At 42.7% G+C, this 18,875-nt stretch overlaps 2 protein-coding genes across 6 annotated transcripts in view; one reads left to right on the top strand and one right to left on the bottom strand.

Moving 5' to 3' along the window:
• Nucleotides 1-3,327: 3,327 nt before the first annotated feature.
• On the top strand, nucleotides 3,328-6,433 carry tp53rk (TP53 regulating kinase). The gene is made up of 2 exons (XM_061785015.1): nucleotides 3,328-3,589; nucleotides 5,131-6,433. The coding sequence occupies exons 1-2, from the start codon at nucleotides 3,385-3,387 to the stop codon at nucleotides 5,619-5,621; spliced, it is 696 nt and encodes a 231-aa protein (XP_061640999.1). The 5' UTR covers nucleotides 3,328-3,384; the 3' UTR covers nucleotides 5,622-6,433.
• Nucleotides 5,731-18,875, bottom strand: part of si:ch73-267c23.10 (serine incorporator 3) — a 32,952-nt gene continuing 19,807 nt past the window's right edge. For 4 of the 5 annotated variants that reach the window (XM_061785010.1, XM_061785013.1, XM_061785011.1 and 1 more), the window contains exons 6-10: nucleotides 17,753-17,922; nucleotides 13,056-13,146; nucleotides 10,532-10,733; nucleotides 10,153-10,377; nucleotides 5,731-8,755 (exon numbers count right to left, since the gene is read on the bottom strand). In XM_061785010.1, the coding sequence (XP_061640994.1) occupies nucleotides 8,620-8,755; nucleotides 10,153-10,377; nucleotides 10,532-10,733; nucleotides 13,056-13,146; nucleotides 17,753-17,922 (824 nt within the window). In that variant the 3' untranslated portion in view covers nucleotides 5,731-8,619. The remainder of the gene's footprint in view (nucleotides 8,756-10,152; nucleotides 10,378-10,531; nucleotides 10,734-13,055; nucleotides 13,147-17,752; nucleotides 17,923-18,875) is intronic. The other variant, XM_061785014.1, reaches the window with a different exon arrangement.

The following is an 18,875-nucleotide window of genomic DNA, read 5'->3' as shown; positions in this document are numbered from 1 at the left end:
CACCTCTACCTTTGCCCTGTGTCGCATCTCAATGTATTCCTTTCGCCTCTCCTCGGTCTTCTCAGTGTCCCCTTCTTCTGAGCTAACCTCTTTCCTTGTATGATTTCCTGTACTGTGAGGTTCCACCACCAAGTCTCCTTCTCTCCTTTTCTGCCAGAAGATACACCAAGTACTCTCCTGCCTGCCTCTCTGATCACCTTGGCTGCAGTGGTCCAGTCTTCTGGAAGCTCCTCCCGTCCACCGAGAGCCTGTCTCACCTCTTCCCGAAAAGCCTCTTTCCTGGATGCCGTACTTACCCATCCTTCTTCAGCACCCCTGTTTCTTTCACCAACATGTCCATTAGAATCTGCACCAATTACGACTCTCTCTCTGTCTGGGATGCTCAGAACTACTTCGTCTAGCTCCTTCCAGAATTTCTCTTTCACCTCTAAGTCACATCCTACCTGTGGGGCATAATCACATTATCCAGAACACCCTCAATTTCAAGTTTCAGCCTCATCACTCGATCTGATACTCTTTTCACCTCCAAGACATTCTAAGCCAACTCTTCTTTTAAAATAACCCCGACTAACATTCTTTTTGTGATGAGCAATGTTGTGTTTGCACCAAACATTCAGAAAGTGTATCAGGAGTTGTAGGAGAGGCAGGACACCAAGGTAGGAGAAAAGGAGTTGTACGTATTTGGCCATCGAGCAGGTTTTCGGGTGATTCGAGACAAATGGAAATGTACTGACCATTGAGGAAAGGGCAGTGACAAGATGGAAGCAGTTGGTCAATGGGGACAATGACAGAGAAAAGATTAGAATAGAGGAAGTGAGGAAAGAACCGAGGAGTATGAAGAGCCATCACTGTTAAAGATTTTGATCTGTTATTACGAAAGCCGTACTGGTGATCATTTTATATGCCATTCTTTTATTGAAAAGTATCGAATTGCTTGACAAACAATTTATCCAGTAGCTTTGATAACTGACCAAGTATGAGCCTGGTAATGGAGATGGACAGGAAGAGATAGAAGACAAAAAAACAATAATATTAAGATTTGGACACTGGACATATTGGACAATGGTGACAATGAGATTAAAAGAAAGGTGGCGAAAGCAATGGGAGGAAGAAAGGGCTTGGAGGTCGTATTATCGAATGCGAAATAGTGGGAGGAATGAGGAAAGCTAGTGCGAGTCGAAGATATAACAAAATGAGCGTATCTCAAGGTTAAGATTCGGCTATTGTTGGTTGAACAACACGTTACTTAAAATGGCTCAGCGCGAAAGTGGGAGCTGGGATTATTGTGAACGAGTGCAAACGGTAGACCATGTTATCATGCATTGCGGGAGATATGAGAGCGAAAGAAGACAGTTAGTATCTGAACTTGGGCGAGAAAATCCGTCTTTAAACACTCTAGATATGCTCCAACGGGAAGTTTTACATGGTATTATTGAAGTATCTGATACAAACACAACTGATACAGAGGGTCTAGGTGTTAATGAGTTAGTCGGAGCTCTCAATGCCATGAGGCACATTAGGTCGCAATTGCGGTTTCAGTAATGTGTCGTTTTTTTTACGGGAGCAGGTGTTTGGCCCACTGCCGAACCCTAGCACCTGGTTTTCTGAAGCGATCTCCCATCCAAGTACTAATCAGGACCGACCCCGCTTAGCTTCCGAGATCAGACTAGATCAGGCAGCATCTAGGTGTAATATATATTCATAGCAGTTTTCGATATTTTGGTCCACGCTCCTTCCCAGTAGGTGGCAGAAATGCATTATTTTGTTGTTTTCCAACCGCCATTACTAAGAAGGAGAAGGAGAAGGAGAAGGAGAAGGAGAAGGAGAAGGAAAAGGCAGTGCAATCGGGCTACAAGATAAGAGAGCTAGGTCGAGCACGTTTTGTGGCTCGAGGTGGAGGCAGCTGCCTCGGACAAGGCAGGTCCTACTTCACCTCCCGTCGTGTCTCGAGGCAGCAATAGCAGATGCCTCGGCCCCGTTAGACCAGCTGCTGCAGCTGCCGATGCCGTTTCTCGTTCCACGGGATCATATGTGTTTATACGCCTTGTTTTTGTTTGTGGGCTTGTTACTTTCATTTACTTGAAGTTACTTTTACTGTAACTTCTTACATTAGGGTATCGATTGTGTATGAAGTCTGGAATTTAAGAGTACAGTATAACAAAAAAGATTAGCTGTAGTAAAACGGAATATATGTGCATGAATGAGGGGGGTGGTGGGAGAAGAGTGAGGCTCCAGGGAGAAGAGATAGCAAGGGTGGAGGACTTGAAATACTTGGAGTCAACCGTCCAGAGCAATGGTGAGTGTGGTCAGGAAGTGAAGAAACAGGTCCAAGCAGGTTGGAACGGGTGGAGGAAGGTGTCAGGTGTGTTATGTGACAGAAGAGTCTCTGCTAGGATGAAGGGCAAAGTTTATAAAACAGTGGTGAGGCCAGCCATGATGTACGGATTAGAGACAGTGGCAATGAAGAGACAACAGGAAGCAGAGCTGGAGGTGGCAGAAATGAAGATGGAGAGGTTCTCTCTCGGAGTGACCAGGTTTGATAAAATTAGAAATGAGCTCATCAGAGGGACAGCCAAGGTTCCATGTTTTGGAGACAAAGAGACAAATAGTGAGTATATTGGGAGAAGGATGATGAGGATGGAGCTTCCAGGCAAGAGAGCTAGAGGAAGACCAAAGAGAAGGTTGATGGATGTTGTGAGGGAAGACATGAGGGCAGTTGGTGTTCGAGAGGAGGATGCAGGAGATAGGCTTCCGTGAAAAAGGATGACGCGCTGTGGCGACCCCTCACGGGACAAGTCGAGAGGAAAAGAAGAAGACAGTGTGGGGTATAATGCTAGCGACCAGTTCAGGGTGTACCCCGCCTCTCGTCCGGAGTCAGCTGGGATAGGCTCCAGCACGCCCGCGACCCCCGTGAGGAGAAGCAGTACGGAAAATGGATGGATGGATGGGACAAATAAGATTATATGACAAATATTCACGCCTATTATCAATAATTTTTCGACGTATTAAAGTGTAATTGATCATTGGTCTAACAAGTAGTGCTAGGTACACGACATAAAAGCAAATCAAATCAATACATCACATTCTAAACAGCTTTATTGGTATGGGGGTATGAGGTCAGAACCCTCCATATTTTTCATTCAGAAAAGTTAATATAGATATTTAAAGCCATGATAAAATTACAGTAAAGCTAGTTGTAATTCTCTGTATTTTATATGGAGACACAAGTTCGAGGTGAACTGAAATATCAAACGGAAAACAGAAAACCAAACCAAGAGGGACTTTTAACCCGAACACATCCGAGTGGCGCTGCTGTAGCGTGACGTCATCGAACGGCGACAAACGCCGTTAAACCCTCAGCGAAGAAGAAGACCCGGAAAAACAATGGCGACATCTGTCTTTCTTTCAAAGGTTGAGCTATTAAAGCAAGGCGCAGAAGCCAGAATATACCGGACTGTGTTTCTGGGAAATCCGACTATTGTGAAAGAAAGGTTCCTAAAACGTTATAGACACCCTCTGTTGGACGAAAAACTAACACACCGTCGGACGGTGCAAGAGGTTCGTTCTATTCTGCGCTGCCGGAGAGCAGGCAAGTACAGGACTGCAAAAACCTCACTTGTACTTTCAAGGGCTTCACAGGCTAATTCATGACCGGTAACACTGTAACTTAAGATGTAAAATAAATCAATGTTGATTGATATCAAAAGCTTATTGTTTGCACTTGTCATCATGTACAGGTAGTAATGTAAAAATACATTTACGAAAATAGAAGAACAAATGGATGAAGTGACTTAAAGAATTTTTTTGTGTTGGATCAAATCTTGCCGCCTATGTTATATGTAGGTAGGCTAGATCTGTTGTTCTCAAACATTTGACTCCAGGTACCACCCCCAAAAAATATTTGCTCTCTAAGTAACTCCATCATGACCAACATTAACATACAGTAGTGTAGTTGACCTGTGTGTTCAGCAGAGACAAGGCAATGCTTTGATTTCTAAAATGTAAATTTAACGTTACTGTAAACCGCCTCAACATTATGTACGATTTTAACATTAACACTGCATGCAAATATGGGGGGGGGGGACGGAACGGATGAAATGTAATGCACAAAAAATTGCCAAGCAGACCAGGAGAAGCTCATCTGTGCTTTTATCTCAAATAGACTTGACTACTGTAATGGTCTTCTGACAGGACTGGCTCCCAGTCAGCTTTAGAATAGACTTTATGGCTGTGCTACTGGTCTATAAATCATTAAATGGTTTAGGTCCCGATTACAAGAAATGCTAATGTAATATAAACCCAGTAGGGCTCTGAGTTCTACAGAATCAGGTCAAATAGTGGAGCACAGAGTCCAAAGCAAACATTGTGAGGCAGAATTTAGCTGCACACAAATAGAATACGTTGCTAACAGAAGTGTTGTCAACACCAAGTGTGAATGTTTTTAAGTCCAAGTTAAAAAGTTTTTTGCTCATGCTTTTTAGAGCATTTCAACTTTCAAATGATCTTTCTTGCACTGTATGCTGTTTTTATAGTATTTTATTTTGAATCTTTTTAAAAAATGTTTATAAGCTTTTTTTAAAAAAATGTTTGTAATCATGTAAAGCACATTGAGTTACCGTAATTTCTCATGTAGAATGCGCACCCATGTATAATACGCACCCCCAAAGTTAACCTCAAATTTTTTTGAGGTGCAAAATGCGATGCGAGACCGCTTAATTCGAACCTTGGTATAGGGATGGGCGAGTACCGATACTGGCCTTATTTGAAGGTATGGGGTACTCGTAAAAGCTGCTGATAGCAACCATCGATACTTAAGGCAGAAAAAAAACATCTAACATTGAGTAAATCCTCCTCACCAGTAGTTGGTTTGACACTTCAACCTATCGTGTCAGAAAGATCTTTGTTCAAAATTATCTGTCACTGTGTGAATAGAAATTTTCCGTCTCAAAAGTACAAGCGGTCGGGGTGTCGGTGAGTACTCGAGTGAATACTCGTACTGGTACCAGTCTGAAAAAAAGTGGTATCCAACATCCATACGTGTAGTATTTTTCAGTCTTTGTTAGCTTTCAAGCCCAACCTTACAACCACGGTTTATTAAAATAAATTCTCCTTCAAATTCTCTCGTCTTAGGCATATCCACCCCTGTAGTCTACTTTGTGGACTACACCTCCCACTGCATCTTCTTGGAGGAAATTGTGGGATCCTCGACCGTGCGCGACCACATTGCTTCCACTCAGCTGTCTAGTTCCTCCTGTCCTGATGTGGAGCTGGAGCACCTGGCTGAGAAGATGGGCAACATCCTGGCCAAAATGCATGATGAGGACATCATCCATGGTGACTTGACCACCTCCAACATGCTGCTGAGGTGTCCACCAGAAGATGGAGAGTCTGACTTAGTCCTCATCGACTTTGGTTTAAGTTCCATCTCAGCTCTGCCGGAGGATAAGGGGGTAGATCTGTATGTGCTAGAGAAAGCTTTTCTCAGTACTCATCCCAACACAGAGGCACTGTTTGAGAAGCTACTGAAGAGCTACACAGCCTCATCCAAAAAATCAGCAGCAGTCATTAAAAAGCTTGAGGAAGTTCGTTCGAGAGGAAGAAAGCGGTCTATGGTGGGATGAAAGGGTTCAACTCCAAAATATTTTTCGGATCAGTTTATCAGCGCTCGTTATAAAATTGAGTATTTTTAAAATTGAATTATGTGGAACAATTCTGACAAGAATTCAGTCAATTGTTTGGAATTATTTAATGAATTATTGGCACGAGTTAGCAGTGCACTACTGGGCTGCAACCAGCAGAGGTCCTGTTGATTCAGACTCACTTGTTTGCAGTTAGTATAACATGACATCACCTAGAAGAAGTTAAGCTGCAGTCACACAGTCTTACTCCATGGCACAACTCCTCCATACTGCATTATTCTGTTCAATACAACACTGGCATCAAAACAGATCAGAATATTCGGACGGTGTCAGATTCAATCATTTGAAAACTAATTCGCCATAGGGCGACTGGTTAGCACATCTGCCTCACAGTTCTGAGGACCTGGGTTCAAATCTGGCCTCGCCTGTGTGGGTTTTCTCAGGGTACTCTGGTTTCCTCCCACATCCCCAAAACACACTTGGTAGGTTGCTATATGTGCCCTGCGATTGGCTGGCGACCAGTTCAGGGTGTACCCCGCCTCTCGCAGAGAGTCTGCCGGGATAGGCTCCAGCACGCCCGCGACCCGAGTGAGGATAAGCGATATGGCAAATGGATGGCTAATTCGCCGTAGCTGATCAAGGAATTTCTCATGTCAAATGTAATCGGATGCAGATTTGGGTGCTGGCCTATGGAAAGTGTTATTTTCAGTTTGAGTCCTTGTTTAGGAGATAAACACCTCCCTTCCGCTGTAAAGTACTGTACAAATACACCATTAAAAATATGTAGAAGCTTTTTGACTTGATGTGTGTGAGCAAAGTATGTTGTGACGCTACTGACACTGCATGAAACTTTGATACCGGTTCCTACTGCAGTGGTACTTACAATACCAAGTCATCTGAGTTGAAAGCATCCATCTGCCGTCACACCACGAGCCGACCAGTTACAATTTCACAAGCCACACAGGGAAGTAGCGGCCCTGACTCAAGCTTCTCAATTGTGGGGCGAATTGCTACCATTTTCTTTACAAATTCCACTGGAATGACAGACATCTTTTCCTTTGGGCTTGTCCCCTTAGGTGTTGCCACAGCGTGTCATCCTTTTCCATGTAAACCTATCTCCTGCATCCTCTGCCCTTATGTATTCACTCACTACATATATAAACCTTCTCTTTGGTCTTCCTCGAGCTCTCTCGCTTGGCAGCGCCATTCTCATCACCCTTCGACCAATATACTCAATATCTCCCCATCAAAGACTGCTCTCTTTGTTTCCAAAACATCAACCTTGTCTGTCCCTCTGATGAGCTCATTTCAAATCCTATCCAACCTGGTCACTCTGAGAGCGAACCTCAACATCTTCATTTCCGCCACCTCCAGCTCTGCTTCCTGTTGTCTCTTCAGTGCCACTGTCTCTAATCCGTACGTCATGGCTGGCCTCACCACTGTCTTATAAACTTTGTCCTTCATGCTAGCAGAGACTCTTCTGTCACATAACACAGCTGAGACCTTCCTCCACCCGTTGCAACCCGCTTGGACCTGTTTCTTCACGTCCTGACCACACTCACCATTGCTCTGAACTGTTGACGCTAAGTCCTCCGCCCTTGCTATCTCCTCTCCCTGTTGCCTCACTCTTCCCCCACCACTCCTCTCATTCATGCACATATATTGTCTTACTTCGGCTAATCTTCATTCCTCTGCTTTCCAGTGCATGCCTCCATCTTTGTAATTGTTCCTCCACCTGATCCCTGCTTTCACTGCAGATCACAATGTCTTCTGCAAACATCATGGTCCATGGGGACTGTAGTCATCTGTCAGCCTATCCATCACCACTGCAAACAGGAAGGGGCTTAGCACTGATCCCTGCTGCACTCCCACTTCCACCTTAAACTCCTCTGGCACACCTACAGCACACCTCACAACTGTTCTGCTGCCCTCATACAGGTCCTGTACTATATACACACACATCTTTTAAGAAACAAATCATCACTGTTCTCACATTTAAGCAAATATTTAGGTTTTAAGGGTACAGATTTATTTCTTAAAACAAGATATTTCAAAACCCATGAAACCAAAGCATGTTTTATAAATATTTGGCAAAAACAGCATTTGATATTCATAATTGTGTCGTGTTTGAGCAGTCATTTACTACAACCCCAATTCCAATGAAGTTGGGATGTTGTTTTAAACATAAATAAAAACAGAATACAATGATTTGCAAATCATGTTCAACCCATATTTAATTGAATACACTACAAAGACAAGATATTTAATGTTCAAACTGATAAACTTTATTGTTTTTAGCAAATAATCATGAACTTAGAATTTTGTGGCTGTAACATGTTCCAAAAAAGCTGGGACAGGTGGCAAAAAAGACTGAGAAAGTTGGTGAACGGGCTAATTGGTAACAGGTGGGTGCCATGATTGCTTCCCTGAATTGCTCGGTCATTCACAAGCAAAGATGGGGCGAGGTTCACCTCTTTGTGAACAAGTGCGTGAGAAAATAGTCCAACAGTTTAAGGACAATGTTCTCAACGTACAATTGCAAGGAATTTAGGGATTTATCATCTACGGTCCATAATATCATCAAAAGGTTCTGTTTTTATTTATGTTTCACACAACATCCCAACTTCTTTGGAATTGGGGTTGTAAAAATGTCTTTATAGTGCACAGTCTTTTTTAAACGAAACATGTCTTTATAGTGCACAGTCTTTTTTGAAACAGTTGTAAGGCATTGGAGAGACATAGTCGCAAACTAAACTCAGGGAAATATTTCGATAGGATATGACCCTGACAAAAAGGCTCCAGAAATACTGTAATCCTAAAACGTGTCTTGGCATGGGTTGAGACCAGTTTAGCTTGTTTTGGATTCAAATTTACAAAAGCATCAATGAAATTATGCATTCTATACAATATAACATCTGTGATTATCCCAGTTGTTCCAGACCGATGCAGGGGTTTTGTGAAGGAATGTCGAGTCAAGAAATCAGCTGAAGTGTCTGTTGGTGAGAATCATGGGAGCCACCAAGGTCCAGATGTAGAGGGTCAAACACAACCAGCTGCAGGTGATCTTCACCCACACGGCTGGCCATTTGCTGGTTATGGTGTAGTCTGCATTTGGGCTAGGAGGAGGAGGAACATATTTGGAATAGGTTGAGTATTTGAAGAGATCTCGTCCCCAAATGAGATAAAAGACAAAATCATCAATTCTGCAATGCCTTCACTTTTTGTTGGCCATGTTCAGGCTCAGCCAATGTTGTTGGTAAAATTTGCAGTTCTGGGTAAATAAATTTTTCTCAGAATAATCCAAATGTTAATGTACTTGTATTGCTCGAGGTAAAGTGCATAAAAGCTTCCTTTCAGACATGGAGGTTTCTCAAAATGATAGCAACATAGCTTTTCGTTCCATATCAAACACGAAGACATTCATTTGAATAGCAACAGGGCAATCTTCACTCAGTTTGGATTTGAAAGTTCGAAAAGTCCAAGTCAGGAGATTCATGAAAGATGGGGCACCGTTATTGCACTTCCCTGTGTCTTTCTTGCATTCGTCCGCATAAAAGCTACATTCGCAACCACGGAAGGCGGGGCAGAAAATTGATAACCGTTCTCATGACTAACGGGGGTGCTAGAAAATCATATTTTCAACTTGTGGCTTTGAAATGGCGGGGCCCAAAGTGATTCACAACACTGAACAACAATTCAAGTTGCATTTTGTTTCGTAATTGACCTTAGCGCTTAGCAGAGAATAAATATACTGTACAGAACAGACCTACGATGAAGGTTGCCGTTTTCTGTTACGATGCTAACATTTTGTATATTAAGCAAGTGCGTGTGAGAGAGACCCAAAACATGAAACAAAATGTATTCATGTACTGTACGAATGCATGTATGGCGTGATTGTGGCAGCTATGGGCTATTGGTTAACACTCCTGGTGGTGGTTCCTGCCTTTCTGTGCGCTCTTTGCATGTTCTCCATGTGCTTGCGTTTTCTCTGGGTTCCAACTACATGCATCTCAGGTTTATTCAAGATTTTAGATCGTGATTCTGAACGGTCGTTTGTACTGCGTATGCCCTGCGATTGGCTGGCGACCAGTCCAGGGTATGACACGCCCCTTGCCCAAAGTCAGCTGGGATAGGCCGCATCTCACCTGCCCTAAGGAGGACAAGCGGTATAGTAAATGGATCGATTGATCGGAAGTACCAAAGCAGAGCGTTTCAAAATTGGCAATGACCCATAATGACCTCAGCAATGACTTCACGTGAGGGTCATCGGATCGTCGTGTGACAGTTTAGTCGGGCATTTCATGTGACAGGCTGTTGGCGCCTTCTTTGTTTGGTATCATCCTATTGGAGCTCAAGAAAATGGATCGGGCGGATGGCGGAAAAAGCGTACCTGAGCTAAATCCTCGCATCGATGTAAATCATATCCAAACGCAATCATAATAATCCAATTATTTCCTGTGGCTGTAAAACATTTCCTTGGGTGTAGTATTTTGGGAGTGAGGGCAGTCCTGACCTGTACCAGTTTGTGAGGGTCATCATGATGTAAAGTGAGGCCAGGAAGAGCAGGAAATGAAAAAAGGAGTAGCTGTATTGGACTAGGTCCTGTTCATTGTCCTTCACCCGCCTCGGTCCACTCGCTTCCTCTGATGATTCCAGACTACCGTCCTCAGCCAGGATGGCGGAGTCTTTCGAGGCCATGGTCAGTTTGTTCACCTGGCTGGTTCTGGACGACCGAATGCTGGGGGAAATACGACAACAAATACTGCGGCTGGCCCCTCAAAACAGGCTTATTTCAAGCGGGACAACAACAAACGCTCGAGTATACTGTACAGCATATATCACACGAGACCAGGACCGGTGCTCATTTTGGACGACATTGCGGTTGAACCTACCTGGAGTAGATGATGCACAAGACAAATATAGCGAGGCCCACAATGGTCTGTGCATCCCACCACTGTAGGTAAGGCGATGTGGGGATGGGTTCCTCTGTGCCAAGGATCACCACAGCAGTCTGGTTTTCGATCTCAAGAGGAGCAAATGTGGGCGCTGCTATCTGGTGGAAAATACTCAGCAGGCTCGGGTTACACGTTCGGTCTGAAAAATACAAATATATACATACAGTATACATCAATATATCACGATTTTATTTGGGAAAATAGCAATACAAATCAAATCGTAGATTCAATTTGAAATGAATTATCACTTAAGTTTTCAGTCTTTTCAACAGCCACAGTTTTCCTCTCCAATTGTGCAACTAGCATTAACAGAACATGAAAAGAAAAAAAAAGTTCATGTGAGAACATACTTTGGATTTTTAATATACCGACGTCACTATGAATGGCTAATATGCACTGAATTCAATTCTTATATGTATATTTTTTTTGCTGGTTACCCTTCCTGACGTCGACGCAAGCTTTACTTTGGTTTCTCCTCGGTTTTGTGCCTTCTCATTTGCATTATCGTGGGCTTTTGTGATCGCGCCTCCGTGAAACGCACTTCACAGCCGTTCGTGGCCCCACGCAGTCGAAAGGGGGGCACACAATTATACGCCCACTATGCACCATGCACGAAACGAAGGATGGTCTACATGGTGAGACCGGACCGGTCAAGCAGTCCAACCGGACCGGTCCGACCTCCGTGACATCATCCTAGCTACATCAACGACAACATGAAGTCCGCCAACTCAGATGCCCGACCAAAGCACCGCCGCAGGTCTGCATGTCAATCCTGAGTTCCGAGAAAGAGTCTTTCTTGTTGCTCGCCCAATCAGCGACGCCCTCAAAGATGCCACTTTGCATATTGAGGATGTCACTCGGTACCACCTGCCGTCCGGCAGTTACAACAGCACAAATTCGAATTTGACACGGAAATGCTTGAACAAATTACATTTGGAGGAACTCAGGCAATTGACATGACCAACGCTAAGATGCCAAAACCCCTGTTTGCGCACTCCTGGTCTGCTACAGACCTTAACTTAGTGGCCCTAAGCATCCTCGGTCACTGCATGATTTTCAGCATAGCCAAAAGACCCGGAAGCTGCGGAACTGCTTAGAACAACACTCTAATGCTTGCCCGAGGTTTTCCGTAGGAAAGGAATGGCTGAACCCAGAAATGACCCAGCTCAAACTGTGCAGGAGGCTCCCCCCCCCCCCCCCCCCCACCCCACCCCAACTGTTTCCCGCACCTCCTCATTTCCTCTTTTACCGAGGCTAAGGTTTCTTTCCTTTGTCAAGACTAGAACCCATGCCTTTCACCTCTTCTTTTTGTTTACTATTTGAGGAGGTTTCACACCTAATATTTTTTTTTCAGAGACTTCCTCTCTTTTTACTCAGAAGGAGCTGCGTTGACATTTTTTGGATACCTTCTTTTGCCTCTCCTCTGTTTCCTGTTTTTGGAGAACGTTACAAATATTCTTTGTTAACGTTAGTGTTAGCTTTTTCCTTTCAACTTTGCAATCTCTTGATCTCACCACATAGAGGCACACCTCCGGTAGACACCCGTCATGGGAATGCACTAGAGCCATAACGGGGTGTGGTATGCACTAATGTTGTACTCTGGTTACTGCATTGTTGTGTTCACCTGGCAACCTGTGCCATCTTTCATGAAGTCGCCGCCCACATCACCATCGAGCTGCTCCAGCCGGCGAAAAGGGGGATATGTAATGACTATGGCCCGGTTGTCATGGCGACCCCAAGAACTGATAAACTTTTGCATTCCTGCTTCCTGAACTTCAACCAGCCAGTTTGGTTTCACAAAACACAGGAAAGCTGGTTAATATCATCTGGAGCCATAAAACCTCCTCATGACTTGCACATCTGATTGAAGGAGGAAGATTGATGACTGTTGACAATGAAACACGATCAGTTTATTGCCCTTTAATATTGTAACAAACTGTTATGCGTTGCTGTTGGGGGGGGGGGGTTGTACGAGCAAGAAGTGTTCTGTTGTGCTTAGTGCTGTTAACTCTGAGGGGTTTTGAGAAAAGCGGCTTCTGAGAAAGCACGGCCTTCCACGGGAGCTGCTGAGGCAGTTCGACAGCGGTCATCGAATCAGTCCTGTGTTCTTCCATCACAGTCTGGTTTGGTGCTGCTACAAAAAAGGACAAACTCCGACTGCAACGGACAATCCAAACTGTATGAGCATGTATACAGTATGTCCAATTGTACTATATAGTACTATATGGAGATATAAAAACAAACCAATTTTTTATTTTAAAAAAAAAAAAATTTTTTATCCTTTGCTCCCTGTTAGATGACAAAATGTGAAGACATGAATGGATGTCAATTTGTTTCCTAAGAACCATACAGTATATTGGCAAATACAGTCTATCGATATATTTTAAAAATTTGATCTACAGCCTAGATCTAATTTAGGGACATGACCTCTTGCCAGCATGTGGTCAGCAAACATTCTTACCTGGTTCGTTGCTCATGGCAGACCAAGTTAGAAATGTGGCGTACAGGGTGATGATGGAGGACTGAAGAAGACCAGAACGAGGCTGAGACTCCTGGAAAGCACCCAAAAATAACAATTTCTTTATGCACTTGCATTTTAAACTGGTCTCTTGTACGTAAACATGAGGAATAACTACAGAGTACAACCCCAATTGGTGTTAAACAAATAAAAACAATACAATGATTTGGAAATCATGTTCAACCAATATTTAATTGAATACACTACAAAGGCAAGATATTTAGTGTTCAAACTGATAAACATTGTTTTTAGCAAATAATCATGCACTTAGAATTTTATGGCTAAAAAGCTGGGACAGGTGGCAAAAAAGACTGAGAAAGTTGAGGAATGCTCATCAAACGCCTGTTTGGAACATCCCACAGGTGAACAAGCTAATTGGGAACCGGTGGGTGCCATGATTGCTTCCCTGAATTGCTTAGTCATTCACAAGCAAAGATGGGGCGAGGTTCACTTCTTTGTGAACAAGTGCGTGAGAAACTAGTCGAACAGTTTAAGGACAATGTTCCTCAACGTACAATTGCAAGGAATTTAGGGATTTCATCGTCTACGGTCCGTAATATCATCAAAAGGTTCAGAGAATCTGGAGAAATCACTGCATGTAAGCGGAAAGGCCGGAAACCAACATTGAATGCCCGTGACCTTTGATCCCTCAGGCGGCACTGCATCAAAAACCGACATCAATGTGGAAAGGATTATCACCACATGGGCTCAGGAACACTTCAGAAAACCAATGTCAGTAAATACAGTCCGACGCTAACTCCGTAAGTGCAACTTGAAACTGAACTATGCAAAGCAAATGCCATCTATCAACAACACCCAGAAACGCCGCCGGCTTCTCTGGGCCCGAGCTCATCTAAGATGGACTGAAGCAAAGTGGAAAAGTGTTTCTGTGGTCCGACGAGTCCACATTTCAAATTGTTTTTGGAAATTGTGGACGTCGTGTCCTCCGGGCCAAAGAGGAAAAGAACCATCCGGACTGTTATGGACGCAAAGTTCAAAAGCCAGCATCTGTGATGGTATGGGGCTGTGTTAGTGCCAATGGCACGGTGCACCATTAATGCTGAAAGGTACACACAGGTTTTGGGGAAACATATGCTGCCATGCAAGCAACGTCTTTTTCATGGACGCCCCTGCTTATTTCAGCAAGACAATGCCAAACTTAATTCTGCACATGTTACAACAGCGTGGCTTTTTTTTAGTAAAAGAGTGCGGGTACTAGACTGGCTTGCCTGCAGTCCAGACCCGTCTCCCATTGAAAATGCGTGGCGCATTATGAAGCGTAAAATACGACAAGGGAGACCCCGGACTGTTGAACAGCTGAAGCTGTACCCCAAGAAAGAATTCAACCTACAAAGCTTCAACAATTAGCGTCCTCAGTTCCCAAACGTTTATTGAATGTTGTTCAAAGAAAAGGTGATGTAACACAGTGGTAAACACGACCCTGTCCCAGCTTTTTTGGAACGTGTTGTAGCCATAAAATTCTATGTTAATGATTATTTGCTAAAAACAATCAAGTTTATCAGTTTGAACATTAAAGATCTTGTCTTCGTAGTGTATTCAATTAAATATAGGTTTAACATGTTTGCAAATCATTGTATTCTGTTTTTATTTATGTTTAACACAACGTCCCAACTTCATTGGAATTTGGGTTGTATATAGAACATTTCCTAGTACTTTTCTTTTCAGTTAGGACACACATCAATCATCTAAGCAAGCTCAGAAATGAAGAATATCATTTGAGTAAACTTACAGGGAGTCCAGATGAGTATATATAATAAAATTTGGGAATGTTAAGGGTTGGAATGTCCAAAAATAGATACACATCAAATAACAGTAGACAGACTCACGATGTACAGTGGGTACGGAAAGTATTCAGACCCCCTTAAATTTTGTCACTCTTTGTTATATTGCAGCCATTTGCTAAAATAATTTAAGTTCTTTCCCCCCCCCCCCCCCCCCCTTATTAATTTACACACAGCACCCCATATTGACAGAAAAAACTGAATTGTTGACATTTTTGCAGATTTATTAAAAAAGAAAAACTGAACTGTCACACAGCCATAAGTATTCAGACCCTTTGCTCAGTATTTAGTGCAAGCACCCTTTTGAGCTAATACAGCCATGAGTCTTTTTGGGAATGATGCAACAAATTTTTCATACCTGGATTTGGGGATCCTCTTCCATTCCTCCTTGCAGATCCTCTCCAGTTCTGTCAGGTTGGATGGTGAACATTGGTGGTCAGCCATTTTCAGGTCTCTCCAGAGATGCTCAATTGGGTTTAAGTCAGGGCTCTGCCTGGGCCATTCAAGAACAGTCACGGAGTTGTTCTGAAGCCACTCCTTCGTTATTTTAGCTGTGTGTTTAGGGTCATTGTCTTGTTGGAAGGTGAACCTTCGGCACAGTCTAAGGTCCTGAGCACTCTGGAGAAGGTTTTCTTGGCCGCATTCATCTTTCCTTCGATTGCAACCACTCCTCCTGTCCCTAAAGCTGAAAAACATCTCCACAGCATGATGCTGCCACCTCCATGTTTCACTGTTGGGACTGTATTGGACAGGTGATGAGCAGTGCCTGGTTTTCTCCCGCCATACCGCTTAGAATTAAGGCCAAAAAGTTCTCTTGGTCTCATCAGACCAGATAATCTTATTTATCACCATCTTGGAGTCCTTCAGGTTTTTTTTTTTTTTTTTTAAGCAAACTCCAAGCGGGCTTTCATGTCTTGCACTGAGGAGAGGCTTCCGTTTGGCCACTCTGTCCTAAAGCCCCGAGTGGTGGAGGACTGCAGTGGTGGTTGACTTTCTAGAACTTTCTCCCATCTCCTGACTGCATCTCTGGAGTTCAGCCACAGTGATCTTTGGGTTCTTTTTTACCTCTCTCACCAAGGCTCTTCTCCCCCGATTGCTCAGTTTGCCCAAACGGCCAGCTCTAGGAAGGGTTCTGGTCGTCCCAAACGTCTTCCATTTAAGGATTATGGAGGCCACTGTGCTCTTAGAAACCTTAAGTGCAGCAGAAATGTCTTTGTAACCTTGGCCAAATCTCTGCCTTGCCACAATTCTGTCTCTGAGCTCTTCAGGGAGTTCCTTTGACCTCATGCTTCTCATTTGCTCTGACATGCACTATGAGCTGTAAGGTCTTATAAAGACAGGGGTGTGGCTTTCCTAATCAAGTCCAATCAGTATAATAAAACACAGCTGGACTCCAATGAAGGTGTAGAAGCATCTCAAGCATGATCAGAGGAAATGGAGAGCACCCGAGTTAAATATGAGTGTCACAGCAAAGGGTCTGAATACTTATGGCTGTGTGATATTTCAGTTTTCTTTTTTAATAAATCTGAAAAAAATTCAACAATTCCGTTTTTTTCTGTTAATATGGGGTGCTGTGTGTACATCAATGAGGGGAAAAAATTAACTTATTTTAGCAAATGGCTGCAATATATAACAAAGTGAAAAATCTAAGGGGGTCTGAATACTTTCTGTACCCACTGTAAATGAACAGTACTGTGAAAAAGTATTTGCCCCCTTCCTCATTTCTAATTTTCTTTTTGCATTTTTATTCCACTTAACTGTTTTCAGATAATCAAACCATTTAATATCTGACAAAGATAACCACATTTTGAACTCAGTCAAATTGGAGGATTTTCAAGCATGACCTGCCCATTTGAGGTCATTTAAATCTGGACTTTGACTTCGCCACTGCAAAATCTTAATTTTGTTTGAGCCATTCAGAGGTGGATTTGCTGGTGTGGTTTGGGTCATTGTCCTGCTGCATAACCCAATAGCGCTTGACCTTGAGGCAACAAACTGAGGGCCAGATGTTTGCCTACATTGTTTTCTTGTAGAAATCATTGTTCTATTAATCACAGGAAGTTGTCCAGGTGTTGAAGTGGCGAGGCAGCCCCTGACAATCACAATGCTACCACCATGTTTTACAGCTGGTGATGTTTTTTTCTCAAATGCCGTGTTATTTTTTATTTTTTGTTAGCTGTGGTTTTTGCCAAGTGTCTTTTTTTTTATCAGTGAGTCATGAGGCCTGCAGTTTTTCAGATGTTGTTCTGGGTTCTGCTAACCTCCTGGATGAATCGTCATTGCACTCTTGGAGTAATTTTAGTACGGTGACGAGTCCTGGGAAGATTCACCACTGTTCCTCTGAATTTTCTCCATTTGTGAATAATGGCTCTGACTATGGTTTGCTGGAGTCCCAAAGCCTTGGAATTGGCTTTGTAACCTTTTCCGGACAGACAGATTTCAATCATTTTGTTCCTCATTTGTTCTTTAATTTCTTTGGAACTTGGCATGACACGTTTTCAGATCTTTTAGTCAAACTCACTGTGTCCGATGGGTACTATTTTAAGTGATTTCTAAATTCAACAAATCTGGCGATAATAAGGCTTGGGTCTGGCCATTAAAATTGAACTCTGATTTCTAAAAATTGTCATTAATCACAGTCTTAACATGAGGCAGAGATTACTTTTTCACGAGGGTCAGATTTTTTTCATCAATCGTTTAGAAACAGGTTTTGCACTTGGGTTGTCTTTGTGAGATATTCAAATTGGCTTGATGATCCAAAACATTTAAATGTGAGTAATATGCAAAAACTAATCAATCAGGAAAGGGGCAAATACGTTTTCACAGTGGTGTATGTACCTGTACTTTACGCAGCACAGAGATGACAGAGGCCCCAAAGCAAAACAACGTGTTGAAGCTAATGAAGAACTTGTTGATGAAGCAATCATCAGGTTTGGTGTAGAAGAGGAAGAATAGCACAACAGCAATGAATGACAGGATGTAGTTGAAGATTGTGACCACCACCAAAGCTGTAAAAGCAAAGCTGTACTCATTAATCACATACCTAAGAAATTGCTGATTATGGGCATGAACATTTTAAATTCACACACGTCTCCAGCAATATCCTATACTATTCTTTAGCTTTTTAAATAACCTCAGGTTGATTGGTATCAGATATTTCAGATCATCTTCCTGTCCTTCAGATTATACATACAGTACCAAAGGAAATAGATGCAATCGCAAAATAAATACAGGCCTCTACACTAACTTTGCACTGGTGCAGCCAACTTTTTCAGTTGGTCGCACGAGCACATGATTTAGTCGCACCCTATTTTGGGGAGGTACAGCATACCATGCATGCTGATGAATAGTCTTAATTGGAATTCTGAAGTATTATGAAGTAAAGATTGAGAGTGTGTGTGTACACACACACACACACACACACACACACACACACACACTGTATCAAACAAATGTAAATAGACATATAACCCAAGTTTACTTAAAATGCTGTTTTTTTTTTTTTTTTTTATAAAAATGGTGATTTCATTTAATGAAAAAAAAATATTAAGTTACCTGGCCAGTGTGAAAAGCAATGGCCCCCTAAACCTAATAATTGGTTGGGCCATCCTCAGCTGCAACAACTGAAATCAAGCATTTTCTATCACTGGCAAAGAGTCTTTCACATCTCTGTGGAGATAATTTTGGAATTTTGAATTCTGCAAGGAAGCAGAATTCATTAAATTGAACAAAAATTGAGGGTTTTCGAGCATGAACGGCCTTTTTAAGGTCATGCTTTATAATGGGATTCAAGTCTGGACTTTTACTAGGCCACTCCAAAACCTTCATTTTGGTTTTTTTAAGCCATTCAGAAGTTGACTTGCTGGTGTGTTTTGGATCGTTATCCTGTTGTAGAACCCAAGTGCGCTTCAGCTTGAGGTGACAAACTGATGGCTGAACGTTCTCCTTCAAGATTTTCTGT

Source organism: Phyllopteryx taeniolatus, chromosome 9 (genome assembly GCF_024500385.1).
Source record: "Phyllopteryx taeniolatus isolate TA_2022b chromosome 9, UOR_Ptae_1.2, whole genome shotgun sequence".
In the NCBI taxonomy this organism is placed as follows: Eukaryota; Metazoa; Chordata; class Actinopteri; order Syngnathiformes; family Syngnathidae; genus Phyllopteryx; species Phyllopteryx taeniolatus.
Note: the sequence above shows the minus strand (reverse complement) of the source record. Positions and strands in the feature narration are given on the sequence as shown.

Excerpts from the sequence above, each read along its gene's own strand:
- tp53rk (XM_061785015.1), top strand. The coding sequence starts at position 3,385 with ATGGCGACATCTGTCTTTCTTTCAAAGGTTGAGCTATTAAAGCAAGGC. Across the intron at positions 3,590-5,130 it reads TCTGCGCTGCCGGAGAGCAG|GCATATCCACCCCTGTAGTC; the intron begins GCAAGTACAGGA and ends CTCTCGTCTTAG.